At 34.0% G+C, this 23427-nt stretch overlaps 3 protein-coding genes across 5 annotated transcripts; all 3 read right to left on the bottom strand.

Moving 5' to 3' along the window:
- Positions 1-327: 327 nt before the first annotated feature.
- On the bottom strand, positions 328-4636 carry LOC130800866 (uncharacterized). 3 transcript variants are annotated; one of them, XM_057664575.1, is made up of 7 exons: positions 4018-4636; positions 3741-3807; positions 3595-3653; positions 3400-3486; positions 3144-3283; positions 1327-1384; positions 328-903 (listed from the first exon to the last, which is right to left on the bottom strand). In XM_057664575.1, the coding sequence occupies exons 1-7, from the start codon at positions 4048-4050 to the stop codon at positions 664-666; spliced, it is 684 nt and encodes a 227-aa protein (XP_057520558.1). In that variant the 5' UTR covers positions 4051-4636; the 3' UTR covers positions 328-663. The 3 variants fall into 3 exon arrangements, with proteins under 3 accessions (XP_057520558.1, XP_057520560.1, XP_057520559.1); XM_057664577.1 differs by having other exon boundaries at positions 3595-3669; positions 4242-4636; XM_057664576.1 differs by having other exon boundaries at positions 4242-4636.
- Positions 4637-5467: 831 nt separating this feature from the next.
- On the bottom strand, positions 5468-17893 carry LOC130800865 (uncharacterized). Its single transcript, XM_057664574.1, has 15 exons — positions 17756-17893; positions 14741-14961; positions 14540-14654; positions 13992-14074; positions 13841-13904; positions 13635-13752; positions 11257-11411; positions 11102-11164; positions 9569-9641; positions 8128-8253; positions 7245-7282; positions 7078-7128; positions 6317-6484; positions 6106-6218; positions 5468-5855 (listed from the first exon to the last, which is right to left on the bottom strand). Exons 2-15 carry the CDS (start codon positions 14932-14934, stop codon positions 5732-5734), a joined length of 1485 nt encoding a protein of 494 aa, XP_057520557.1. The 5' UTR covers positions 14935-14961; positions 17756-17893; the 3' UTR covers positions 5468-5731.
- On the bottom strand, positions 15405-22910 carry LOC130800864 (uncharacterized). Its single transcript, XM_057664572.1, has 3 exons — positions 22569-22910; positions 19737-19882; positions 15405-19634 (listed from the first exon to the last, which is right to left on the bottom strand). The coding sequence occupies exons 1-3, from the start codon at positions 22648-22650 to the stop codon at positions 19617-19619; spliced, it is 246 nt and encodes an 81-aa protein (XP_057520555.1). The 5' UTR covers positions 22651-22910; the 3' UTR covers positions 15405-19616.
- Positions 22911-23427: the final 517 nt, after the last annotated feature.

Here is a 23427-nt window from a genome sequence, read left to right as displayed (position 1 = left end):
TCCTCAGTTGAATGTTTAAAAATTTTGTAGTAATTTTTTAGAAAAAAATAATTCTAAACCTAGATCAAACCCTAAACCCACCAGACCTTAAGAGTCATGATCTCTAAGTTCAACTTCTTCAGATCCCTAATAAATCTATGCTCAACTCTGAATTTAACAAAAAAAAATTAGAATATAAATCTAAGTATAACTGAACCCAAATCAAAATCCAAATGATGAACTTCCCTAATTAAAATTATAAGATTCAATAACGATTGTTGCAAATCCAAAAAATTAGCAAGGATGTTTTGTTATTAACTAACTCTAGCCTCTAGCCATAAACTCAAATGAAAAAATACTACAAAATTTTATTTTGAAACAATAAAATCTACACTTGATCAATAACAGGAAGACCTAATCTTCAGGAAAAAGGCATTTATAACTGCAGATAAACCGTTTTAGTAAAGCATAAACCACGCCTGTACAAACAGATTTCCAAATGAGATCAAAGGTGATATATGTAGGAGACAACTGAACGAGCTTGGTTTATGAAAGGTGAAATCTGCCCTATAGAGATAGGAATAAAGACCTCCAAAGGCCAGAAAACATGTTTCATTTCCGACAAAACTAATATATCATACTTGCATGTTGCAACAAGCACAGTCCATCGAATTAACCATCCGCTTAACTCCTGTAGCTGCCAAAACGACCCCTTAACCAAGGTTGCCTTGGCTGAGTATTCGTACCCCGTACTGCATTGCTGTTGTTTGTGCGAGTAACGGCTCTCATCCTCTGCTCCTTCATGTTAGCAAACAGTGAATCCAATGTTTTTGGTTTATGGATCGGGATCATTTCCTCCCTCTGGAAAGGTTGGTGTCGCTGTTTTTGTTGCAGTTGTTGGCTCTGTTGCTGCTGTGGCTGTGTCTACAAGAGTACAAACCTCAGAAGATTTCCTCACCAAATACACACTAGTACAAGATTCAATAAGAATGTAAATTCTCATAAGAAAGATGCAAACAGCATTTTCAAATTCTAATGTTCAATCACCAAACTAAATTGTAAAATTGGTATGCTGGTTTTCACGACAAAATTCAAGCTCTTACGCAGGATTTCAACTTTTGACAAGCAATAGCTATAGTCTGTATTTCGTAGGCACCAAGGCACGTCGTTTGAAGCTCATAAGTCTCCAAACACCCCCCAAGAAAAGTTCCTTTCAAAAAGTATATTAGCCCTTTTTTGAGTTGAGAGACCACTACTATTCAAACTCCAATAGAATGTCCTCAAACAAAGTGCCAAAAAATGTAAACAAGGGGTTACATATAAGTAACAAAGGGAAGCATAAAATACCTTAAAAGCATTGTGTCTAATTGATGCATTACCCTGACGTCTTGGTGGACCAGTAGGCCTGCAACACAATGCAACATAACATAAGTCAAATTAGGTACCACAGAACAATGCATAATTAAGTTGCAACAATCGCCATAGTGGCCCAGTCCATTGCCGAAAAAAAACTCTGTTAAGAGGGAACACTAGCTTACATAAAGCTACATCTGAATATATGGTACATACAAAAAATCATTTTCAACAAAAAGATCTCAAACTATTCCAACCATGTACTTCCCTTAGACTTAAAAATGTGGGACAAGATGTATACTTCCAAGGTGTGTATGCAAACTTGAAAAGCAACCAAGGGAAGAAACCACCAAGAAGCAAAAATTTCAGAACTCTTCAGAAGTTGCTTGTTACAAGTATAACTACAGTGAGGCAAATACAGAGCCAAAGCTTGAAGGATAATTGAATGCTACTTGATATAAAACACGACTTCTATAGTTGTAATAACTCCAACAGTTGAGTATAGATAGAAGAAGCGCCACAAAACCACAAGTTACTAGCAGATGAACCATCAGATTACCACTGAAGAAGATTCTATTGTATCTGACTAATGAGAAACAACATCACATGCAAGCTAAAGGCAACTTTAATGCCTTAATAAACCAGAAGTACCGTCATCAGCTCCATGAAATTCTTCAGATTTTCCAAATTGAAATCTAACAAAAGAACCTCCACTATGTGCCATGTGCTATCAAACATTACTATGGTGTATATGGTTTAGAACAGCTGGTGGACATACACCACCAGTAGATGACCTATGCAAGCAATCCTTGCTATAAGGTATCAAGCATTATGCATTACTGGAGTATATGATTAAGAACACCTGGTGGACATCCACCACCAAGTCAATGACCTGAACAAGCCAAAAGGCAATTTGAAAAATTAATCTGACCAAAAGACGAATCAAGTTGAGCAACAAGATGAACAGTTCAAATGTCACAAGCTTGGTAGCAAGCCAACATCCAATTTGAGCGCCAAGCTTTTAAGCTATGTATTTCAGATGGAATTGTATTGGCAGGGAAAATCCTTCATACATATTGAACCCATAACTTCATCAGGTATGAACAGGCTAGCTAACAGTGCAAGAAAGGCCTATAACCTCAACACGTCAAATCCAGAACTGAAAACAACAGAAATAGCATTTAACTCCCAAAGCAAACACAAATTCGAAGCATAACCAGAACAACCGCATTGAATAACTACAACGGCAACTGGTAAGCCAAAAAGCTCTCATAACTAACTACCATAGCAAAGGGTGAGTTTTCCTAAGCAGCAGGTGCAACCACAGATAAAAACCCAACAGCTCCAATACTACACAAAAAAACTCTCCATAATCATTAATCGTCAACCCATGTCCTTAATCCCAATAAACATCCCAAAATCACTAAAAGGAACCATGCCTCCATACAAAAGATAGATGTGACTGCCCAATAAAGGCAAAACCTAACCAATTGAGGAACCTTGTGCATTTAACAAGTGAGAAGTTAAAGGTTCAGGGATGCTACTTGGGTATCAGCCAATTAGGTTTACAGAGTAATATGATCCAACCGAAATCATTCATGAACCTCTGGCATTTGGAGCAACACAGCTTAATGTTCACAATATTTACTAAGTGGAACCAGGTGGATTGATGAAGACTAATGGAATCACGATTTACCTGCCATGCAATTACAATTGATAAGCCTCGTTATATCCCCTAGATGATAAAACAAGCAGCATACAAAGAATTTATAAATTCAGGATAATCCATGTAAGCCACAGAACACCTTTACCTTGGTCTGCTCCAATCAGTAGACCTGTTGTGGTTAAAACCACCATTGCGGAAGGGGGCAACCATTGCCTTTCGAGCAGCATCAGATGGCAACGGGAAACTTCTCCCCTGAAAGTTGGACCTTCTCTGAGCAAGAGCCCCCTAAATGCAGCAAAGTAAACAAATTGTCAATGCTCAATATAGCAGATTGAGTGAAAAATCAAATTCTTCCATTAGTATTTTGAATTCAAGAGAGGACCAAAAATCTAAGCACCAACCTGTCTAAGAGTCGACCTTGATTCCATATATTGCCGTACCTTCAAAGTTTTATCTTGTCTAGCATTACTAGGTTTCCTATTTCTATTCTGCAAGACACATGTCATTAAAGAAAAATGGCATTAGCCTAATTATTTTATAATGATTAACGATTATATAGCATCAAACACAATAGCACTAATCTAAATTCGACATACCGATTCCCTCTGCTTCTTTGATTTCCCGGTATTTGTTTTAGACATCTTAATAATATCATCTGCACAAGATATAACCTAAATTACCGAATAAAACAACGAAACAGATAAGAAAATACCAACTCTGTAATTGGACGTGTAGATATTACCTAAACTCATGTCCATTTTTTTCTCGGTGAGAGCAATGGCCTCAGTTGTAAGCGGTTTAGTAGCCATCTGAAACAGAACATGACTGTTAGTACCCAAAAAGACCAACCAAGCTTTTTAAAAGGACTAAAAAGAATTCAACAAGCTTTTCTGTTTCCAAATCAATTGTCCTTCGCAATAGCTACAAAATCTTTTGATTTTTCGATTCATCATCAACATAAAATTATAGAAAAGAAAATTAATTGATTATAGACGCAGGAAAAAAACAGAGAAAATTACGCAAGGAAGTACGAATAAATCATCCAGAAACATAATTGAGGGAAAAGTTTCCAAATTAGAATCAAGAAACAGCCCACAATTTTCTATAATGCTCAACTGTCAGAAAATACCCAAAGCAAAACCCTAAAATATTCTTAGTATTTTCAAGCATCATGATAAAGATGAACAAAACCCTAAAATTTCTTAAATCAATTGCAGAAAGAGAAAAGAGTGGTAAAGGATACCTGATATTGATAGAAGAAAAGAAGAATCAACGCGAAAAAGAGAAAGAAAAGGCGATTAAGAGAGAAGTTTTCGATTGAAAATTAGGTTTAGGGGAATCGTGAATGTTTTTTCTTCCTTGTGGGACTAAAAGTTGGGGGTCTCGTTGAGTCGTTTTATATAGAAATACTAATATGAATTTCCAGCTCATTCGTCTAATCTAGTCCGTATTGGTTACACAGAATTATAATGATGGGCCTACTATTAAATGGTATGAGCGTATGACAAACACTACTCCAAGACCGTCTCATTATAAGACAGTTTAATATAGGTTGACCTAATTCTAATATAGTAAAAAAATAAAAAAATAATTTTAAATAAATTATGGCAGTTATCTGCCAAGTTTAAGTAATTTTAATTTTGTTTCATAAATATAAAAGATTTGGCTGCTTGTATGTCCGTTTCACAGTAAGACGATCTCATACAAGACTTGTTGAAATGATATGGTATGACTATGAGCATATATGAAACAACATATGTGCAAATGTTAAGATGAAGTTGACGACATATTAGAATGAAGAAGATTAGAAACTAAGTTTTAAAATAAAAGCTATAAGTTACATCTATTTCTATAAAGATAAGTGAAAATAGATTAAAATGATTTAGACATAAACAGAAGGAGATCATCAACGCACCAATGAGAAAGATAGAAAACGTCACGGTTGATGAAAAGATAAATCATTGTAGGCCTAAAAAAACTTGGAATAAATCTTGTTAACTAGGGACAAACCTAGTTAAAGACGGTGAGACACTAAACTTATGTCCAATACCATCCAATGTTTGTCAATTGTCATGATTACTATTTACATCTTTTGATATGTTAATAGTCGTCTTATTTTGCTATTTGTTTTATTGTGTTCTTGCATGTCTTTCTTGAATTGAGGATATCACTGGCCGCAATCTTGTTATCTACTTTGATGAGATATCATTGATTATAGCTTCTACAGGTGGAATATACCTAGTATGAGGATGATGAGTTGCAAATAACGTTTTTACGAGCTTAATATGACTTTAAATTCGGTCAAAAAACTAACTTTTTGAAACAAAATGTTTTGCCACCAAGTGACTCTCAACATTAGTTACGAAGAAAAGTGAGAGAATTTCATGCTATTGTTGAGAAAAAGCTAAAGTAATTCTTTTCAGAATCTCTATAAACATGTGAGCAACACCTGACAGATCAACACTCAAGTTCTTGCCAAACACAAATTTGGGAGATTTTAAAGATTTTATCATCATGAATACAAGGAGAATGTATTCTTATTTCTAGGCTCACTTTCTCAACAAAAAATAAGGAGCCAAAATACATTAGATTTCAAGAAATCTATTCCAATGAGTAAATAATGTTAATGAACTCATTGATCTAAAACAAGAGTTCAGACTGACTTTATTGTTGTAAAAATGTTTCTTTCCCAACTTATGGGATCTAAATGAAGCCGCGAGATGTAATAAGTCTTCAATTGTTTCCATAGATCCATTTCTCAGCGTTGTTTGTGTAGTCGACCAATTCCTCGGGCTTGAACCATAAATTGATTTCATCCTTAGCGGTCTCAGGGCCATCACTTCCATGGATAATATTCCTACGCCATAACAATACCTATTAGAATTGTGCGAAAGAGGGAAACTATGATTTAACTCAGTGTCACGTGATCCGCTAGTTAATTCGTATGTCTCGATTGGAGATTCGCTTAAAATGGACAAACCATAGCCCAAAACCGACCAAAATTTGCTTTAACCTATTTACGATTCGCAGAGAGATTAGCGAATCATGTGACACTGATCTAACTGCATTTTAACCTCTAATTTGAGTTCGGTAAAAAGATGCAATACCTTCCAACAACCACTGCGAGATCACCTCTGATGGTTCCTGGTTCTGATTTTTGTGGGTCTGTGGCTCCAATGAGTTTTCTTCCGTATCTGATCACTCCTTCGCCTTCCCAAACCTATGTAAACAAGCACGTTTCAGTACTAAGAGCTTCAATTTCGATCTCAAAGAAAAGGGAAAACGATAATAAAGAAACGGAGTGTTATCCTAACTAACCATAGCAACGACAGGACCAGAGCTTAGAAAATCACATAAGCCGTTGAAGAAGGGTCTCTCCTTCAGATCATGATAATGCTTCTGGGCAAAGTCCTTTGATGGTACTATTATTTTGATTGCAACAAGCTTGAAGCCCTTACGCTCAAATCGAGAGATGATTTCTGAGATCTATACATTTCAAATTTCAAACATTGATAAATATGTTGTACAGAAAAATAAATAATACAAGCTTTCGTTAATTTCCCTACAATAATACCAACTTTTGATTAATCACGATTCTACGAATAACACCAATTTAAGGGGTTTTTTCCTAGAATAATACCAAATTTAGTTTATTAATTAATTTACCAATTTTTTTTGTCATATAATCTCCTATGGTTTGATTTTTAACATGCTAGAGATATTATAGGGAAACACCCCTAAGTTGGTATCATTTATGGTTGATCAAAAGTTGGTATTATTCGTGGTTTATCAAAAGTCGGTATTATTGTAGGAAAATAAGCAAAATGTTTATTATTATTGTTACTTTTTCCAAGAAAAAAACTATGAAGCTTTTCAAATACTTCATTACAGTGAAATATAATATCAACAACATTCCAATACTGCAATGTCAAGATCCCAAGCAATGGGGTTTGGGGGGTCGGATGTGTGCAACCTTACCATTGTAAGTGATAACAAAGAGGTTGTTTCTGTTTCGACCCTTGGCAGAACACATCGTTTACAAATTCATTTAAATAAGAAGTGCACTAGAAAAAGCTTACCAGCCCTCTCTGAACTCCGTCAGGTTTGATAGCAATGAAAGTACGCTCCATCTACAAATAATTTCGGAATGAAATATTCTCTCAGAATCCATTGATAATTTTAATGGAAAAGTATTTGACAAGGGAAAAATACAGATTGTGAAACTTAAGAGAGCTTAAGGAAGTACCTCAGCAGCGTAAGCTTCCTGGTCCTGAAGCATGTAAACTACATAGGAAACAAAATAGAAAAACGAGCAAATCAGAAAAGTGAAATACGAGTATTGGAGTACTTCAACAAGAAGAACTAATTTCGTAATCCAACTTACAACATATAAAAGGCGACTACTTCTTGACCTGTTTGATGACGTTAAGTTACGTAGATTAAGGGCATAAAAGATTCCCATGACATACATTAATTTAAGGGCATCACAAAGAGTTTCCCGAATTCATCTTTATCCATACAAAATTCCAACAAAAATTGTAAAGCGGGAAAAAGAATTAGATCTACATTCACCAAGACAATAAGCCTTTTCAGAATTCAGATTGAACAACATATGTTGCTGAAGTGAGACATAATGACTTATGAGCCTTTTATAACACTTTGTCCATAAAATTTGTTTAGTCAAACAAACTTTTTATGGGTCCTCTAACATAGTTAAATCACTATGACCCCATCACTTTAATTACTATCATAGCTCATCTTATACTATCATTAAATTAGCCCATTGTTTTAATTGATCACTTTAAAATTGTAAGTGATCACCGTAACACTAATTTAACACGAGTCAACCTATTAGAGATGGTATCACCATGAGACCGTCTCATTTAAGAATTTGTGTTATTATCAAAGGACTAATGGCTATGAATTATTGGAAACTATTTTAATTTACCAACTCTACTAATATCTAATGCTTGAACTTCTACATTCCCAAAAGTAAGACAATCGAAATGAGACAAAGGGAATATAATTCAGGCTTCAGCTTACCATATGAAAAGAAAATTACAATTATGGGAGAAAAGAACAAGGACGAAACAACCAATTTGTAGCTTTCAAAAGGTGAATATCCAAACCTGCAGCAGGGATGGCCAACGCAGTGGACAGCCATGTGCTGGATGCATTTGCTCCTCCTAAAGAGGCCAAGTAAGGTAGTTTCCCTCTCAAGGAAACTGCAGCTGTAGCAGCCACTGCTCGTCCTTCTGCGATTCAAACATAATGACTTACTAACAGAAATAGATATAGCAATATGATAACAAACAAAACAAGCAACTAACATTAACCCAATGCCAATAATAACTTCTTGGGTCCAGGCGTCCAGCCTAAGAAAGATTTGAGGGTTTTAAGTATAGGCAACCTTAACCCGTAATAAAAAAGAAGTTTTAAATTGACCCAGTAACCAAACATCATCTCGCTTTCACATAAATAAAAAGCACACATGATTTGATAGTCATTTTAGTATAGTGCATTTACATCCAAAACCAACGAACTATAAGTCGTTAGATCCATCGATAATGGATGATGGATCAATATGTATATATTCCAAGGAACATAACATTGCAATGTATACATTTTGCATCATGTATATATCTCAGATAAAACGACCTTCCGGCTTTGAGCAAAGACATTACTTTGGCATAATGCATTGATGCCAAATTAAGGAGGGATGCCATCAATTCATATCACACATCGATCCATTTCTTTTACAAAATTGAAACCAAGCCTTTCAAGCATTCTTCATTGACTAATCTCTACTACTATTGTCACACAATTTGCTGATCTCCTAGCAAATCGTTTATCAAATAAAGCAAATTATGGTCATTTTTGGGCTAATTCTAGACCAATTTGAGCAAATTGCAAATTAGCTAGTGAAGTATGTTACACTCCTCTACCTTAGCAGTTGCTTTTAAAACATACCCAACTATTCAAAATGTCCTTGATTCAATGACAATTCTATATTTTAGCAGTCAGCAATCATGCTCTCTATTCCCATCACCAAACAGTATATCCAATTTAACCTTTTATCTACCATTGACAAGAAACTCCAATAATTACGAAAACTTCATTTCATTAACACAGTTAACCGACAATTAACATTCATGATTAGAACTTAAAAGCTATGTTTTCACTGTTAAGAAGCATCTAATCATTAAGACATTCATAAACCTCTAGTAATAACAATTATATAAATTAACCCACATACTACTTCCAGATAAGCAATTCACCAATCATATCATATTCCAAAAATAATAACTTTAAGACAAAATCGTTCCCAACTCTAAAGTACCCACTAAACTAGTTAACATCCCCACATATCCATCAGATCTAATCACACAAACACAAAGATTTGCAAATTAATGTTTCTAGAAATCAACAAAAATAAACAGAAAATAATAGATTGACCCACTAACCAATCTTATTTTGTATTTTATTAATCGTAATTTCAAAAGATTTGAAACCGATTATATGAACCAATATACAGTTCCAACTGAAAAAAAGAAGGGAGGAAGGATATACCAGGGAGGAAACGGGTGGTGTTCTTGGAGGAAGAGACAACAGAACGAGCAAGTTTAGAAGCAGATCTGCAAATCTGAGACCTCATTGTATTGGGTGTTGCAACGAAGATATAGAGAGAGAAAGAATGGTCAGAGGAGTGATTGGAGCAGGGATGTAGACTGGAGTGGAGAGTATTTATCGGAGGAAATAAATTGGTTGGTTTGGTTTGGTAAAAGGGGATGGATCTGGGTTTGTTTTCTATGATTCAACTTCCAACACTTGTAGATTTAGTTATGTTCTATTCCATTTGTTTATGATGTTGTAGAGTCAAGTACCTTTTGCTACTCAAAGCCTTAACCATATGTAGAATGTATTGTTTATGAGCTAATCCTTGTATAAGCATATAGTTTTGGAAAACACTGAACTTCACCAAATATATGTGCAAGTGAACGCTCTTGACCCGTGGGTTTGTAGGCCCAAACCAAGGGTGTCGTGTGTCCACACAAGTGGGCCACGATACGATTATGTGACGAATTGTCACAAACTAATATCTCGTAAGTTGATTCGAGTTGAAGTTGATCCTAATCGTAATGATCCCTAATCGACTTGTTTTCGAATTGATATTCACATATGTTGTTAATCGAATGAGTTGAGCAAAATATAACAAAGATCAAACTAAAAGCTTATTGCTTCTTAAATGAGAAGGTTCTTTGTTATGGCTCGATTTAAATTGAGGTTGATTTGGCGTAATTCAAACCTAAGTTCTACGTGAGATCAGGAGGTCAATAAAATGGTGTCGGGTAAACTCATGTTGTGTACTAAACTAACTCAACGTACAATTTATGGCTTTACAAATTCGATGAAACCTTAAATGTTATCAATTATTAAATGATATTTCCTCTGCCCCTCAGATTTTGCCAAATTTACGTATCACACTATCCAATGTTCTAACTTAAATGTTAATATCTTTAATTATAAAGTACATACTAAAAAATTATAAAAAATTAACATTAATAATTCTTGCGTTGAAGCAAATCAAACAAAATCTCACTTGATTATGTTTTAACTTATAGATTAAGAATAAAATACACACCAAGACCGATTGATGAACTGTGCCAAATTTTCTCGAATTGAGAGACTCTTTGGTCGCGCTCTCCTTTATGGGTATGAGTTGCTGCCTTCTTTCCCTCTCTAGACCTTGCACATAATTTTTCTATAGGTGGGATAGAATGAGTATTATGATGATGATGAAAGTGAATATAACTTGATCATCAAAGTGAATCATAAACCGGTCAGATTTTTTCAACTATGTAGCAAGGACCAAAAAATGGGGCACAGATTATCTACACTACACGGCCTCAAGACGACACAAAAATCCCCATCTGTAGCGCTAGTCTGATCGATAAGCACGAACTACTTTATTTACGTCGAATGTGGTTATATTTACAAGCAAGATAATAACTTCCAACTTTTCACACTAACATTTCAATAACGTTACAATCATTAGCTATGTTCTGTACAAATTTGTGAACTGCTTTCATGGTTCTGATCAACGGAATCAGGTTTATCAGCTTCAAACTTGCATTCAGTTCGTAATGCTCTCAACCAAGAATCAACCTGCATAAAAATGTCAAGATTCTAGTATCAAGAAACGGAACATAATAGTTCAGGAAGAATTCCGCTGATGGGCGTAGAAATGCTAAATTTACCTGTATTTCGGAAGCACTAGCACATTCGATCCTAAGTCCATATCGTGTCACAATATAAAAGCAGTGCCAAGTTTCTTCATCTTCTCGATCTAAACATGCCAATGGGCCTACTTCAACAATATCAGAAATAACAGCTGAATCCTGAGGACTCAAATCTGCAGCAGCTTTATCAGATCATCAATACGGTCCAATACAAATAAACATGTTGAAACCGCTCAAACATAACAAACAAGTACTTCCTCCGTTCCTTAATACTTGCTACATATTCCATTTTGGGAAATTTCACAATACTTGCTACATTTCCATTTTTGGTAATAAATCAATCATTTAAAATTCTACCTACCCCTACTTTTATCATACTCTATACCTCTCTAACTTTTTTACCTACCATTATTTAATCTTTATTTATTTCCAATTAAAATTAATTTTCCCTCCATATTTATTATTCTCATTAAAAACTCTACTAATCTCCCATAACCAACCATCCCAATTAATTTTTTCCTCTATTTAAATACACTATCTTAATTAATTATTTTCCCATTTAAACCAACCTTTCCAACTACTTATATTAATGGTGGGATGAATCTTAGCCGTTGGATTTCGTTTGGCAAATCTGACCGTTGATATGCCTTTATATAAGGCACCCGTTTCCTTTCCCAACCCTAATCCCATCTTCCTTTGCCATTTCCGCTCTCCATCTCTCTCATTCTCTCTGCCGTTTTCTCTTCCTAACCCTAAACATCTTTGGGTTTCTTTCATTTCAAATGCGTTTCTGAGTTAATTTCTTTGGTTTTCTTGAGCTATTTCTCACGAAAGGATGGTTTAGATCTGGGTTTTTTCTGATCTTTGGTTTTGTATTTGGTTAAAGCTTTACATCTGGGTTTTCCGAAATTTCTCTAGTTCTTCTGGTATATTCTTTATAAACTTTGCTTTAATCGTCATCTGGTATGCTTTGATCCTAAAATCATGATTCTCTTGCATGTTCTTCGTATGTTGATTTTCTTAAAACTTTGATCTGGTATGATTTGATCCGTAAATCATGATCTAGTTTTGGTACTTTATCAGATCTGGTTTGATTTAAGATGTTGTTGCATGTTTTTCTTATATCGTTTTATTTAATGTTGGATCTGATCTCTTTTTTTTTTGTTTTGTCATGTTTATTTTAATTTGATTATGATTCTGATTCTGTAATTTTTTTTTGATTATATCGTTTTATTTTTTTGTTTTATTTTAATTTGATTTATGATTCTGTAATTTGATCTGGGTTTTGTTTGTTTTGTCATGTTTTGTCATGGTTTTGGTTTGTTTTAAATTACGAAAACGATGAGATCTTGTTCTTATTATGTTGTTCTTATTTCGATTTATTTAGTGTTGAATCTTGTTCTAGTAGTTGATGATATCTGTTTTGATTAATGATTCTCTTGCATGTTCTTCGTATGTTGATTTTCTTAAAACTTTGATCTGGTATGATTTGATCCGTAAATCATGATCTAGTTTTGGTACTTTATCAGATCTGGTTTGATTTAAGATGTTGTTGCATGTTGTTCTTATATCGTTTTATTTAATGTTGGATCTGATCTCTTTTTTTTTTTGTTTTGTCATGTTTATTTTAATTTGATTATGATTCTGATTCTGTAATTTTTTTTTGTTTATATCGTTTTATTTTTTTGTTTTATTTTAATTTGATTTATGATTCTGTAATTTGATCTGGGTTTTGATTGCTTGTTGTTGGTTTTGTAGAGTTGATGAAAGAAATTGGTTTGGATCCAAATTCTTATGAACTTTTTAAGAGGAAAGGACAGCAGTTGGAGAAAATTGAAATGAAGAAGTGTTGAAAATTTATGAACAATTTGATCTATTTATAGAAGATGAAATGTGTATGCTGACTTTTGTGTAAAAAATTTTAGTTTTGCTGATAATTTGTAATATTGGAGGGAAAACAAAGAATTTGGGTGGGTAAAAATTTTTGGGGGGGAAATGAAACAATATCTCTCTTAATTATCTGAAATTAAGCTAATTATCAACTATTTTTCCTTTTTCTTTTAAAAATAACAACAATAAAAAATTATTACTTTTACTGATGAACAGTAACCTACAAGCTAGGTTTTCAGAATTCTTAATTCTTGTGCAAAGCCTAGTGTAGCAAGTAAAAAAGAACAGAGGAAGTAGAAAAAAGGGGATTGCGAGAAAAATTTTCCAGCATAGAATTTTAGTTCATTTGCGTAGGCATTTTCATGCAGTTTTCGCCTTTTTGGCTTCTACTATGTTCACAAATTCTTATAAGAGACCATCTCTAATTTTGTCAGCCCATTATGATCTTTTAGTTTAATTAAGCTTTAAATTATAAACAAACATGTCGACACCACGTAATTAAGTACCTGTAGAAGACAGGTAGAAAAAGATACAAGATCCTTGTAGAACGGTAAAGCGTGGAACCCAATCATCAACATCACAATCATCAATGGGAGGCAGTTCGCCTGGTAATGCTGCCCATCGCTGCAACGATGACAAAGGTAAAAACGATAATTATTGAAAACTAAAGTTGATCAACATAGACACTGAACAATGGAAAATTGAGCCATACGGTTCTCATGTACAAGTATCCTGTTAGTCGAGCCCATCGCAAGATTTCATCAAGATGTTCCAACCTGTAATATACAGAACAAGTCAATGAGAGGTTTTAAAGCTAATCGGTTGAAAACAAGATATATGAGGAAAGGGCAAGCATCTCGTACTGTGCTTTTAAATGAGCCTCTCGTTCTTCTAAATCAGCAAGTTCTGATCGAAGAGATTCTAGTGCTACAGCACTCAGCTCAACCTGTGAGTACAAGGAAAAAGCAAGTACAGTGTTATCAAGTAAAATAGAAGACTCTTTTGATAAGAATATGGAATATGGTTTGCAGGACCGGCCCTAGGCAAGCACAAGAAGGGCCTGTGTCTAGGGCCCACGAAAAAATTAGACAAATTTTGTCTTCATATGCATCAAATTTGAGACCTTATGTACTTAAGATATACAATACTTATTTCATTCATTATTAACAATCTACTTAAGATGTATTGGTGTGTAACATTTTCTTGATACTACAAATTTTGTATTTATTAATCTATATTTTACATATAATTAGGGCCCATGATATATTTTTCGTCCTGGGCCCTAAAATTTCAGGGCAAACCCTGATGGTCAGCTGTCATCCAACCCTCCCCAAACCCTGATCATAGCTTCTAAGAGTGGTATGTACTGGGTAAGATGATGATGATATTTTTCAATGTTGGTTACATTTACCTTTTCTTCACCATTAAGACCAGCGATATTACGCAGCCCCTTCAAACTAAATAACCTTAACATGAATGACGCAGTTCTCAGTGTTTTTCGAGTGGATGAACGATTTTGAACGAACCTGAAGTCCGAGGGGAAAAAAGAAGGGTAAGAATAACCTAGAAATTGTCAGATTTTACGGGTTTGCTTTTTAGAAACATAAGGTACCTGGGCCGGTTGGTGCTTGTATTAGAAGAAGCGGAATTTCTTTCTTGATGAGATGTAGAGGCAGATGTGGAAGTACGAGGAGAATCTTCACCGGATACTGAAGTATCTGAACTTCTGGGTAGTGGAGATTCTGCAGAAGCTGAAGTATCAAAATAATTTGGTATGATCTCTATTGTTCTAGGTCCATCACCCATTAAGGAGCTTCCTCTTCACCAAATAGGCTGCAAAAGTTCAATAGAAGGCAGAGGAAATCCCATGTAAGGAACCTTACATGTAGTAGCAAAAAATGCAAAACTTAATTCGTAATATGAAGTCGTTGGCTACACGAACGAAACAAAACAAAACAATGTGAGACTTGAGAGATCAATGATAACCGAATTTTATGCCTTATTTAGCACTATCTATTACTAATGTACAAGTACAACTACGAAAAATCAATTTTAATGATCACCCACATGTGCTTTCTTCTTGAACTCATTCCTATCCAATGTCACATACTTCTCCAGCTAATTTGATTCTGAATTTGCGATTTTTGTTCATAATCGCCTACAAATAGCCCAAAACAACCATAGTTCTCTTTTTTCGATTAATGATTCGCGGGGAGATTAGCAAATCATGTGACACTACTGTACAATGCTCCTACAGATTCCAAATTTTCAATCCATTTTTCTTTTTTCAATTAACAACTAACGGAATATTAATTGGGAGATTAGCAAATCATGCGACACTACTTTATTCAAGTGGTGTTCAGACTACCACTTCCTCTTTTTCTTTCAAGCTCATCACGCTACCTAAGTGGAAAGAGTAGATTCACTATAACCTGTTCTTCGAGCCCACAATATACAAATTACTAACCACATAATAGATAATTTGTCAAATCTACTTTTTGACATTGATTCTACTCTTTTTACCTCAATATCCTCTCTACCAAACATCCCCTGTATCCATTGATCCCTTTATTCGGTCATTATATTAAACTAATCACACACGTAGACATGAATGTATGTTGTGTGATTAATCTCCCTGTATTCCAAATTACATATACTCTAACATCTTAAGCTACTATTCAATCATACAGCAGGGACCTCTAGAGTTAAAAAAGAAAGCATCCAACGAGCTTTATCTGTGTAGTACATAATCCTTTATAAACCATGCAATAAACGCCCAGAATTTTCTTCAAGTTTTCTTGTATACCATTGTGTTTAGTAATGATCTTCCTTGAAATGAAGTTATCAGTGTGATTAGTAATGAACTAGCGGCTAGCAGCCATCAGTTGAATCATACAAAATGAAGAATGCCATAGACAGTTTACACATTTCTTAATAAACAACGTATCAAATGCCCATATAAAGTTTGTACCTCAAGACTCCTATCATGTTTATCATAGACTATCCTGAGTAACTAAGCAGTTTACGGTCTACCTTAGGTTGCGATTTGAGAATTCGGCATGTCATAATCATTAGTTCGTAATCTAGAATAGTTTTCCGAAATGTATTGTTCCACACCCATGTCTAACTTAGGGCAAAAGTAAACGCCGTATAATTTTGGTGTGATGATGAGCACCAAAATAGCTAGTCGCGGCCAAATCTAAACCATTGCGAGTAAACAAACTTTGGAAAACAAAATGACAACACGCTTGGAACAGCACAAAGCATCTTAACTAACAGTCATCCATCATTTCGGTTGTGCTGCAACCTGAACAAACAGCTACCTAACATAGAACTAGAATCTTCAAGTATGCACCCAAGTAATATCTATCAGCAACCCTTACACTCAATCCAATCATGTATAGCTGTGAATCTCTTCGTAATCCACAAACCCACCAAGATTTTACGTTGCCTTAATGCTCCTAATAGAAGCTATACTAAATGGTGGCGATATTGAGTATGTCATTTCTTCTACAAAAGTTACATGCCAACCTTCATGGTAATACTTTCTATCACCAAACATCTATTTTTCTTCATAAACGTCATTACAATCCATTGCCACTTGAAAAGATGGTATTAACGGCCCATTTGGTTAACGGTACATATTGACGGTAATGGGAATGCTTTGTAGTATAAATTTTCATGATATGTATCATGCAAATCTCAAGGTGATGAAAGTTTGATCATAAAAAAATTTCCCACTTCACAATTTTCCATTACCATCTAATACCACATGTTCAAATGGTAATGCATTGAAATGAATTTTATAAAAGAAAATGAGATTATTGAAGGAGAATCATGGCCATTAGATTTGTCAAGAGATGTTTCTACCAAAATTACATTAACTTTTCATTATCATTCCCATCATTTAGTAACGATTACCAAATGGGCCGTAAGGGTAACGGATATTTACTATGAAGGAATACACAAGTATGTGGGTAGAGCTTCATCACCACAGAAAGGCAGGGAACTTTTAACGGATATATAGGCTAAAAAGTCTTAACACAACACCCATTTAGTAGCAGCTACCAAATAGGTATACATTCCAAAAAGACTTCAACTGATCCAGCTAATTAGCCAATCAAGAATAATTTTATGTACCATATTAAGCTTAATAGATTATTAAATCCTCGCTCCCCCAAAATAGAAAAAAGATTTCACTTTGGGCTTGACTTAAAGAAATATCTCTCACTATCTTCATTGAATTAGGCTATCTACATCCTCAAATTAAACCCTAATCACAAATCACATCCAGCCATCATCCTCTATAGAAACCCCAACCCTTCAAAAAATACTTCAACTTGGATACCCATTATCAATGATCATCCTAAATTGATTTTGAATCAATCATCCAAAAAATAAACTTAAATAAAAATAAAATTAAACAAAATTTCTAATGAACACTATATTTCCATCGACAGAATACTCACAAATTACAAATACTTTTAATTTAGAAAACATGGAAATAAAAACTTAATCTTGATTAATAACCCAAGAGCAAAATTTGCAGAGATTGTGAAATTCCTTGAAAAATTGAATACTTAATCAAGTTAGGATGAAAGGGGAATAAAAACACTAAAGAAAGTACCTTTAATGGAGGTGGAATCTGCAGAAGAGAATGGAATTAGCTGGATTGATGATTAAGGAGAGAGACGAAAAAAAAGGAAAGAAAGGGGGGGTTTGAGTTTGTTTTGTTGTGTGTTGTAAAACGCCAAAAAAAAAAAGGGAAATTGAAATAGAGTTGAATAGACCAATAGGAAGAATACGTCTCATGTTGTTTTACTAATCACGACATACGGTACTAGCATGCTGGGTTTTGGTCATAATCATGTGCTCATCCTATTAACATTATGAGTTCAACTATAAAATTGCAAGGCGTTCAAAACGAACTTTTAATATTTATTTACCTTTATAATCGAACTCAATTTAATTTAATTTTAAAATAGATTTATAATTATGTAAAAACTAATGTGAACCTAAGATTCGATTTTAAACTGACCCAAAATATTTGACTTATAATCGACCTAAGATTTATCTATCCACAAAGATTAGGGTTTTTTTGGTTTACAAAGTTGGCTTGGAGGGGTTAATGAGAGTTGAATCCAAATCTTTTTATCCGAAAAAGAGGGTAATTGCTAACTTTACCTGACTTTCATAGGATAGGACTTAGGAGTCTTAAGTGTTTCACTTTGGATTGGAACATCAACCTTGGTGATTGATATGTGGGAATAAAAGGTGGGAATGGAAATTGTAATCCCAAGTATGCTATATTCTCATGTTTGGTAAATGGTATTGGGAATAAATTTAGGGACCGGGAATGAAATTTGAACCCTTAATTCCCAAGGAAATAATACCATGGAAGGGGTGGTAATGGGTGGGTGGAAATTGAAATGTATGTAAAAAGACTAAATTGCCCTTATTTATTAGAAAATCAAAACATGTATCTTTATTTAGAATACGTAAAATGGTAAATTTAATAATTTATTTCCAATCTCATTATCACACATATCAAACAAGAACTTGGATTATATTTTAACAATTCCCAACAATCAATTTTCAATCCCAATTCCACCTTTTAATCTCCAAATTTCCATTTTTACATATCAAAATTATGTACGTTTATTTATTAGTTTGATTGGAGTTTTTTTTTCAAATATTTACATTTTTAGGTTGAACTTTAAGTATGAGAAGTTCATTAAATCAAGTATATGAGCAGATCAAACCAAACAATCCCGAGTTGAAATTCTTTCTCTTACTTATAAAGTAAAAGAGACTATACTGTCCAATCTAATAATTTGATGAAAGAAATTGACGGAATTTTAACATTTTATTTTCATTCTAAAATAAATGTCAAGATCTTAGTATGAATAATGGTGAAAAAGTAATGGGAAAGATCCATTCCCACCGCATCAATCCCCACCTAAATCCTGTGACCAGAATTCACAAGATCACACGCATATTCGGACTTTCATTCTCTTTCCTTGAGTCTATGCATCAGGCAGCAACAATGGCATATTCTTAATTATCACTTACTTTCTTTGTTAAGAAATTTATTTTAATCTGCCTTTTTAATTTCACAACATTTCTAAAAATAGGTAGTTTCTCCCCCACTTTCTATAATTATTATTTAAAAATTTTCGCTCACTTTTAATCTTACACACAATTTAGTAGTCTTTATCAATTCTTTAACGCATCCACTATGGTTGACATACAAAACCTTGTAGTTTAGCATAATACCAACAAAAGGTGTAATATTGTTGTTAGTAGCATCAAAGTTTCAAAGCCAAATCCATTTCACCATGCTCCACTAAATAACAACAAAACAATGCTAAAGTCTGAATGTCAAAAGATTGTCGTCAACTATGTGAGCCAATAGATCAGTTTTAATAGTGGCCCACATAAATGAGTTATTACAAAAAAGTATACAGCCAATGGGGTGATTAATAAGTTCAGATGCATCCACCCAGCTGCAGACAATACAAGTAGAAAAATATGAAAAATGGTTAGTAGTTTGTAATTGAAAATCTAGAGGGGTATATGTTGAATTGCTTTAGGAAGATTTACAATACCAGTATAGCCTCAATCTCATCATTTGAGACGGGTGTTCGTTTAGGCTGATCAGAAGCCTTCCCGGAGGCAAACAAGGCGGTATTGCTGGAACCCGACCTTGATAGGAATGCTTTCAAGGCATCATCTGTCGTTAGGGAAGAAGAATCTAGCAAACAGAAGAAAGAAAATTACCTATATAAATAAGTTGTAAATATCAAAAACAAATTAAACAGAAAACGAATTGTTAACAGATAACATTATTCAAACAGGCGCACAAATCCACTGTAACATAATTCATTAGTTAATTCGCCGTTTGAACTTTTGATTTATTCAAAATGACTCTAAAAAACCCAAAATTAACAATAATCTGCTTATTTTGATTCGCAATTCGGAAGAAGATTAGTGAATCATATGACAGTAGGCAGCCAACCTTAAAATTTTGGAGTATACACTGAATTAGAAGTCTAGAACCAACCAAGATAAAAAGGAAAAGTCATCACTAGATTCATCATTGGATCAAATATAGAGAGTTAAGACACATTGAAATATATTGATTCAGAAAAAGAGACAGATTATAGATCAAAACATCAATGTAAAGATTAAGACAGAAACTGGATTCCATAGCTTTAGCCTTTAAAAGAAGAATGAATAGTTAACAATGTAGAACACTTGGACTGTTCATTTTACCTCTCATATCATGTCAGATCATCAATAATTCGACATTAGTAGGATACTTGAACACTTCATTTTGATCTAAAATTAAAGAAAAAATTAGCAAGTAGCCAAATCGGACACATAAGATGTACTCATGTTCCACACAAATATTCAAGCTAAGTCTGAGTAACATATACTACATCCTAAATGTTCCTTTAGATTATAATTTCTTGTAACTTAATTCACGGGTATTCCATCAAGATTCAAGAATAATGACCTCTGCCCCATAAGAGTTTAGTTTGACAGACATTTCATTTTAGACCGTCTCCTAGCCTTTGAACCATTTCTATTTTTAGCCTATAATTTCTTTGTCACATCTACATTTGTTTTAGAACAATGGAGACAAGAGTTAGAGTTACGAGGTTTCAAATTGAGTCAGAGCAAGACAGTTTACGTGGAGTGTAATTTTAGTGCAAACAAGATAAAGAGAGGCATTATATTATAAAGCTAAAAGAGAAATGAATCGCTTCAAGTGAATGTTTCAAAAATCTTAGGTCCATATTTTAGAGTAGAGGGGCATCTAACAAGATGAGACCCATACAGTTAAGGGTGAGTGAAAAAAAAATTGGAGAGCAACTACTGAATATTGCGTGATTGAGGTGTGCCCTTAAAGTTAAAAGGGCAAGTTTTATCGAAGAACCATTAGACTAATGCTACTATGAATCATGATGTTGGGCTTTTAGAAAGGATCATAGTAAAAAGATGGGAGTGGCAAATGATTCGATGGATGAATCGACATACCTTGAGAGATAGAATTCGAAATAATTTATATCAAATGTTTTAAGAGTTCAAAATATTGAGGAACAAATGAAAGATAATTGTTTTAGGAGTGTGCAAAGACGGAGTATTCTCGAACTAGTAAAAAAATAGAAAGTTAGAGCTTGGAAGACAAAAAAGAGGACGAGGAAGACTGAAGATGACTTGGAGGATAGGAATGGAAAAGGATATGAAAGATGTAGATTTACAAATTGAGATGGTAAAAAATAGAATGAATGGAAAAGAAAAATTCATGTAGATAATCACTAGAACTAATATATTGGTTCATGTAGCCGAATCAAACCTTTTGGGATTGAGACTCTAACATTGTTGTTGTTGCTGTATTCTGCAACCACAAACCAAAACAACTACTCGGAGTGGGGCAAATTGGGAACGAAGGGAGTAATTGATGGGTAAAAGCTCAACCAAGGCCTAATAAATTAGTGGTCAATATCCTAAGGCTGGACCACCAAATCCCAGAACTCAGCATTGATAGCACTTTTCTCCACCACCTTCCCCCTCCCCCCACCCCACTCCACACACACCCTCGACCCACACCCCACACAATAATGCAAATAAACATACTGTCCATAGAAGCTCCTAATCCTATCAAAGGATTCTTCCTCGATTCAACTTGTAAATGACCAACACTAACCCTTAAGTCCTTAACCCATAAACAAAAGCATAAAAATGATGCATGCCTTGCATGGGGAGATGAACACAATTGCAAATTTTAGACAATAAAACTGTTTCACTTTATTTGATTCCATAAACCATCCTTTTTGTTTGAGACTTACGCTCCCACATTTCCCAAAATGCATTCCCACTTCTAATCAACCTTTCTGTAAATTAAACTAAAAAGGCCTAACTCTTTAAGTTTTTACACAGATCCATGATTCTATCTATAAAACAAAACAAAACTCCGATACAAAATCATATAAATTTCCTAAATAAATCATGTAATTTGCTATTTTGAATTTTATACAACAGAGCAAAAGTGTTGAAATCTATCATTTTTACAAAAAATCACATTCACGAACAAGAATTTCAACCCAAATCGATTCTTAACTAAAATCATTATTAATTGAAAAGCCTTTATGTCAAACTTCAAATTCAAATGGGTTACACGGATTAATCTGAACTAAATGCATGATTTAATTTTTATGGGTTTAGGCGGATTAATATCATATTACGGTATTACCGATTCTGACCCAAATCAATTCAATTAATTAAACGGAAAGGGTTGGGTTCGAATAGGGTTTTTTTTTTTTGTCAAAATTATTGAAAAACATGTTAATATAACATCTTAATGTGAGTAATTGTAAGGCAATGAAGAACTAAAGTAAATTGTGCAAATATGGTTGAAAGCTAAAGAAACTTACCAGCAGTAGATTGCTTGGAATGGCGTACGGGGAATTTGATGCGAGGGATTCTCTTCAAAGCGTGTGCTGATCCTCCACCCATCTCTTTCTTTGTTTGTTTGTTTCAAGGAGTTTGAATGTCCGCGTCTGTAAAACGAGGGAAGAAAATGAAGGAGGGATTTGGAATGTGTTCGGGTTTTTCATGTGACGTATTCAACTAGTCTGACCAATGCTGATGATTCACGCATTTCAAAGTTTTGGTCAAAATTCAAAGGTCTCACGTCCTGTTTCAATTTGAGAAAGCATGGTGTTGTCCGCAGAAAGTCCAAAAATTAAATCTTATTTAACTCTCTTATTTTCTAAGTTTAACCTACAATAAAAAATTCTAATCAATGTAAAAATGGTCAAACAATCACCAATATTCTATTTGTTCCTACCATTATGCAATAGTTGATTTAGTTAAAATATAATTAAGTGAAATTTTATTTATTTCGTTTGAATGTAAGAAATATTTATGTCAAATTTTTATAATTTATTTTTATTTATAGTAAAAAATAATATTAACAATTGAATCGGTGCATCGAACAATGTAAAAAAATATATAGTGTAGCATAATCCTAGGAACTAAGTGAGTATAATACTTTTGCAAAAGGTTTAAATACTCACCACCTACATAAATGTTTAATTCTCTCTCTCATATTTGTAAATATTTTTCTAGCCTACACCTGAATAAAAAAATACATCAATAGAGTATACTCCCTCATCCTTCTCATGTAGGGGTGTTTATGGTCGGAGTTGGGAGAATATTAGACCAGACATGCTTTTAAAAAATTTCCTTCGGACTCAAATTTTCAATAGTTTGCCTGCCTTTGTGGACCTT

This window comes from Amaranthus tricolor, chromosome 15 (genome assembly GCF_026212465.1).
Source record: "Amaranthus tricolor cultivar Red isolate AtriRed21 chromosome 15, ASM2621246v1, whole genome shotgun sequence".
NCBI lineage: Eukaryota > Viridiplantae > Streptophyta > Magnoliopsida > Caryophyllales > Amaranthaceae > Amaranthus > Amaranthus tricolor.
Note: the sequence above shows the minus strand (reverse complement) of the source record. Positions and strands in the feature narration are given on the sequence as shown.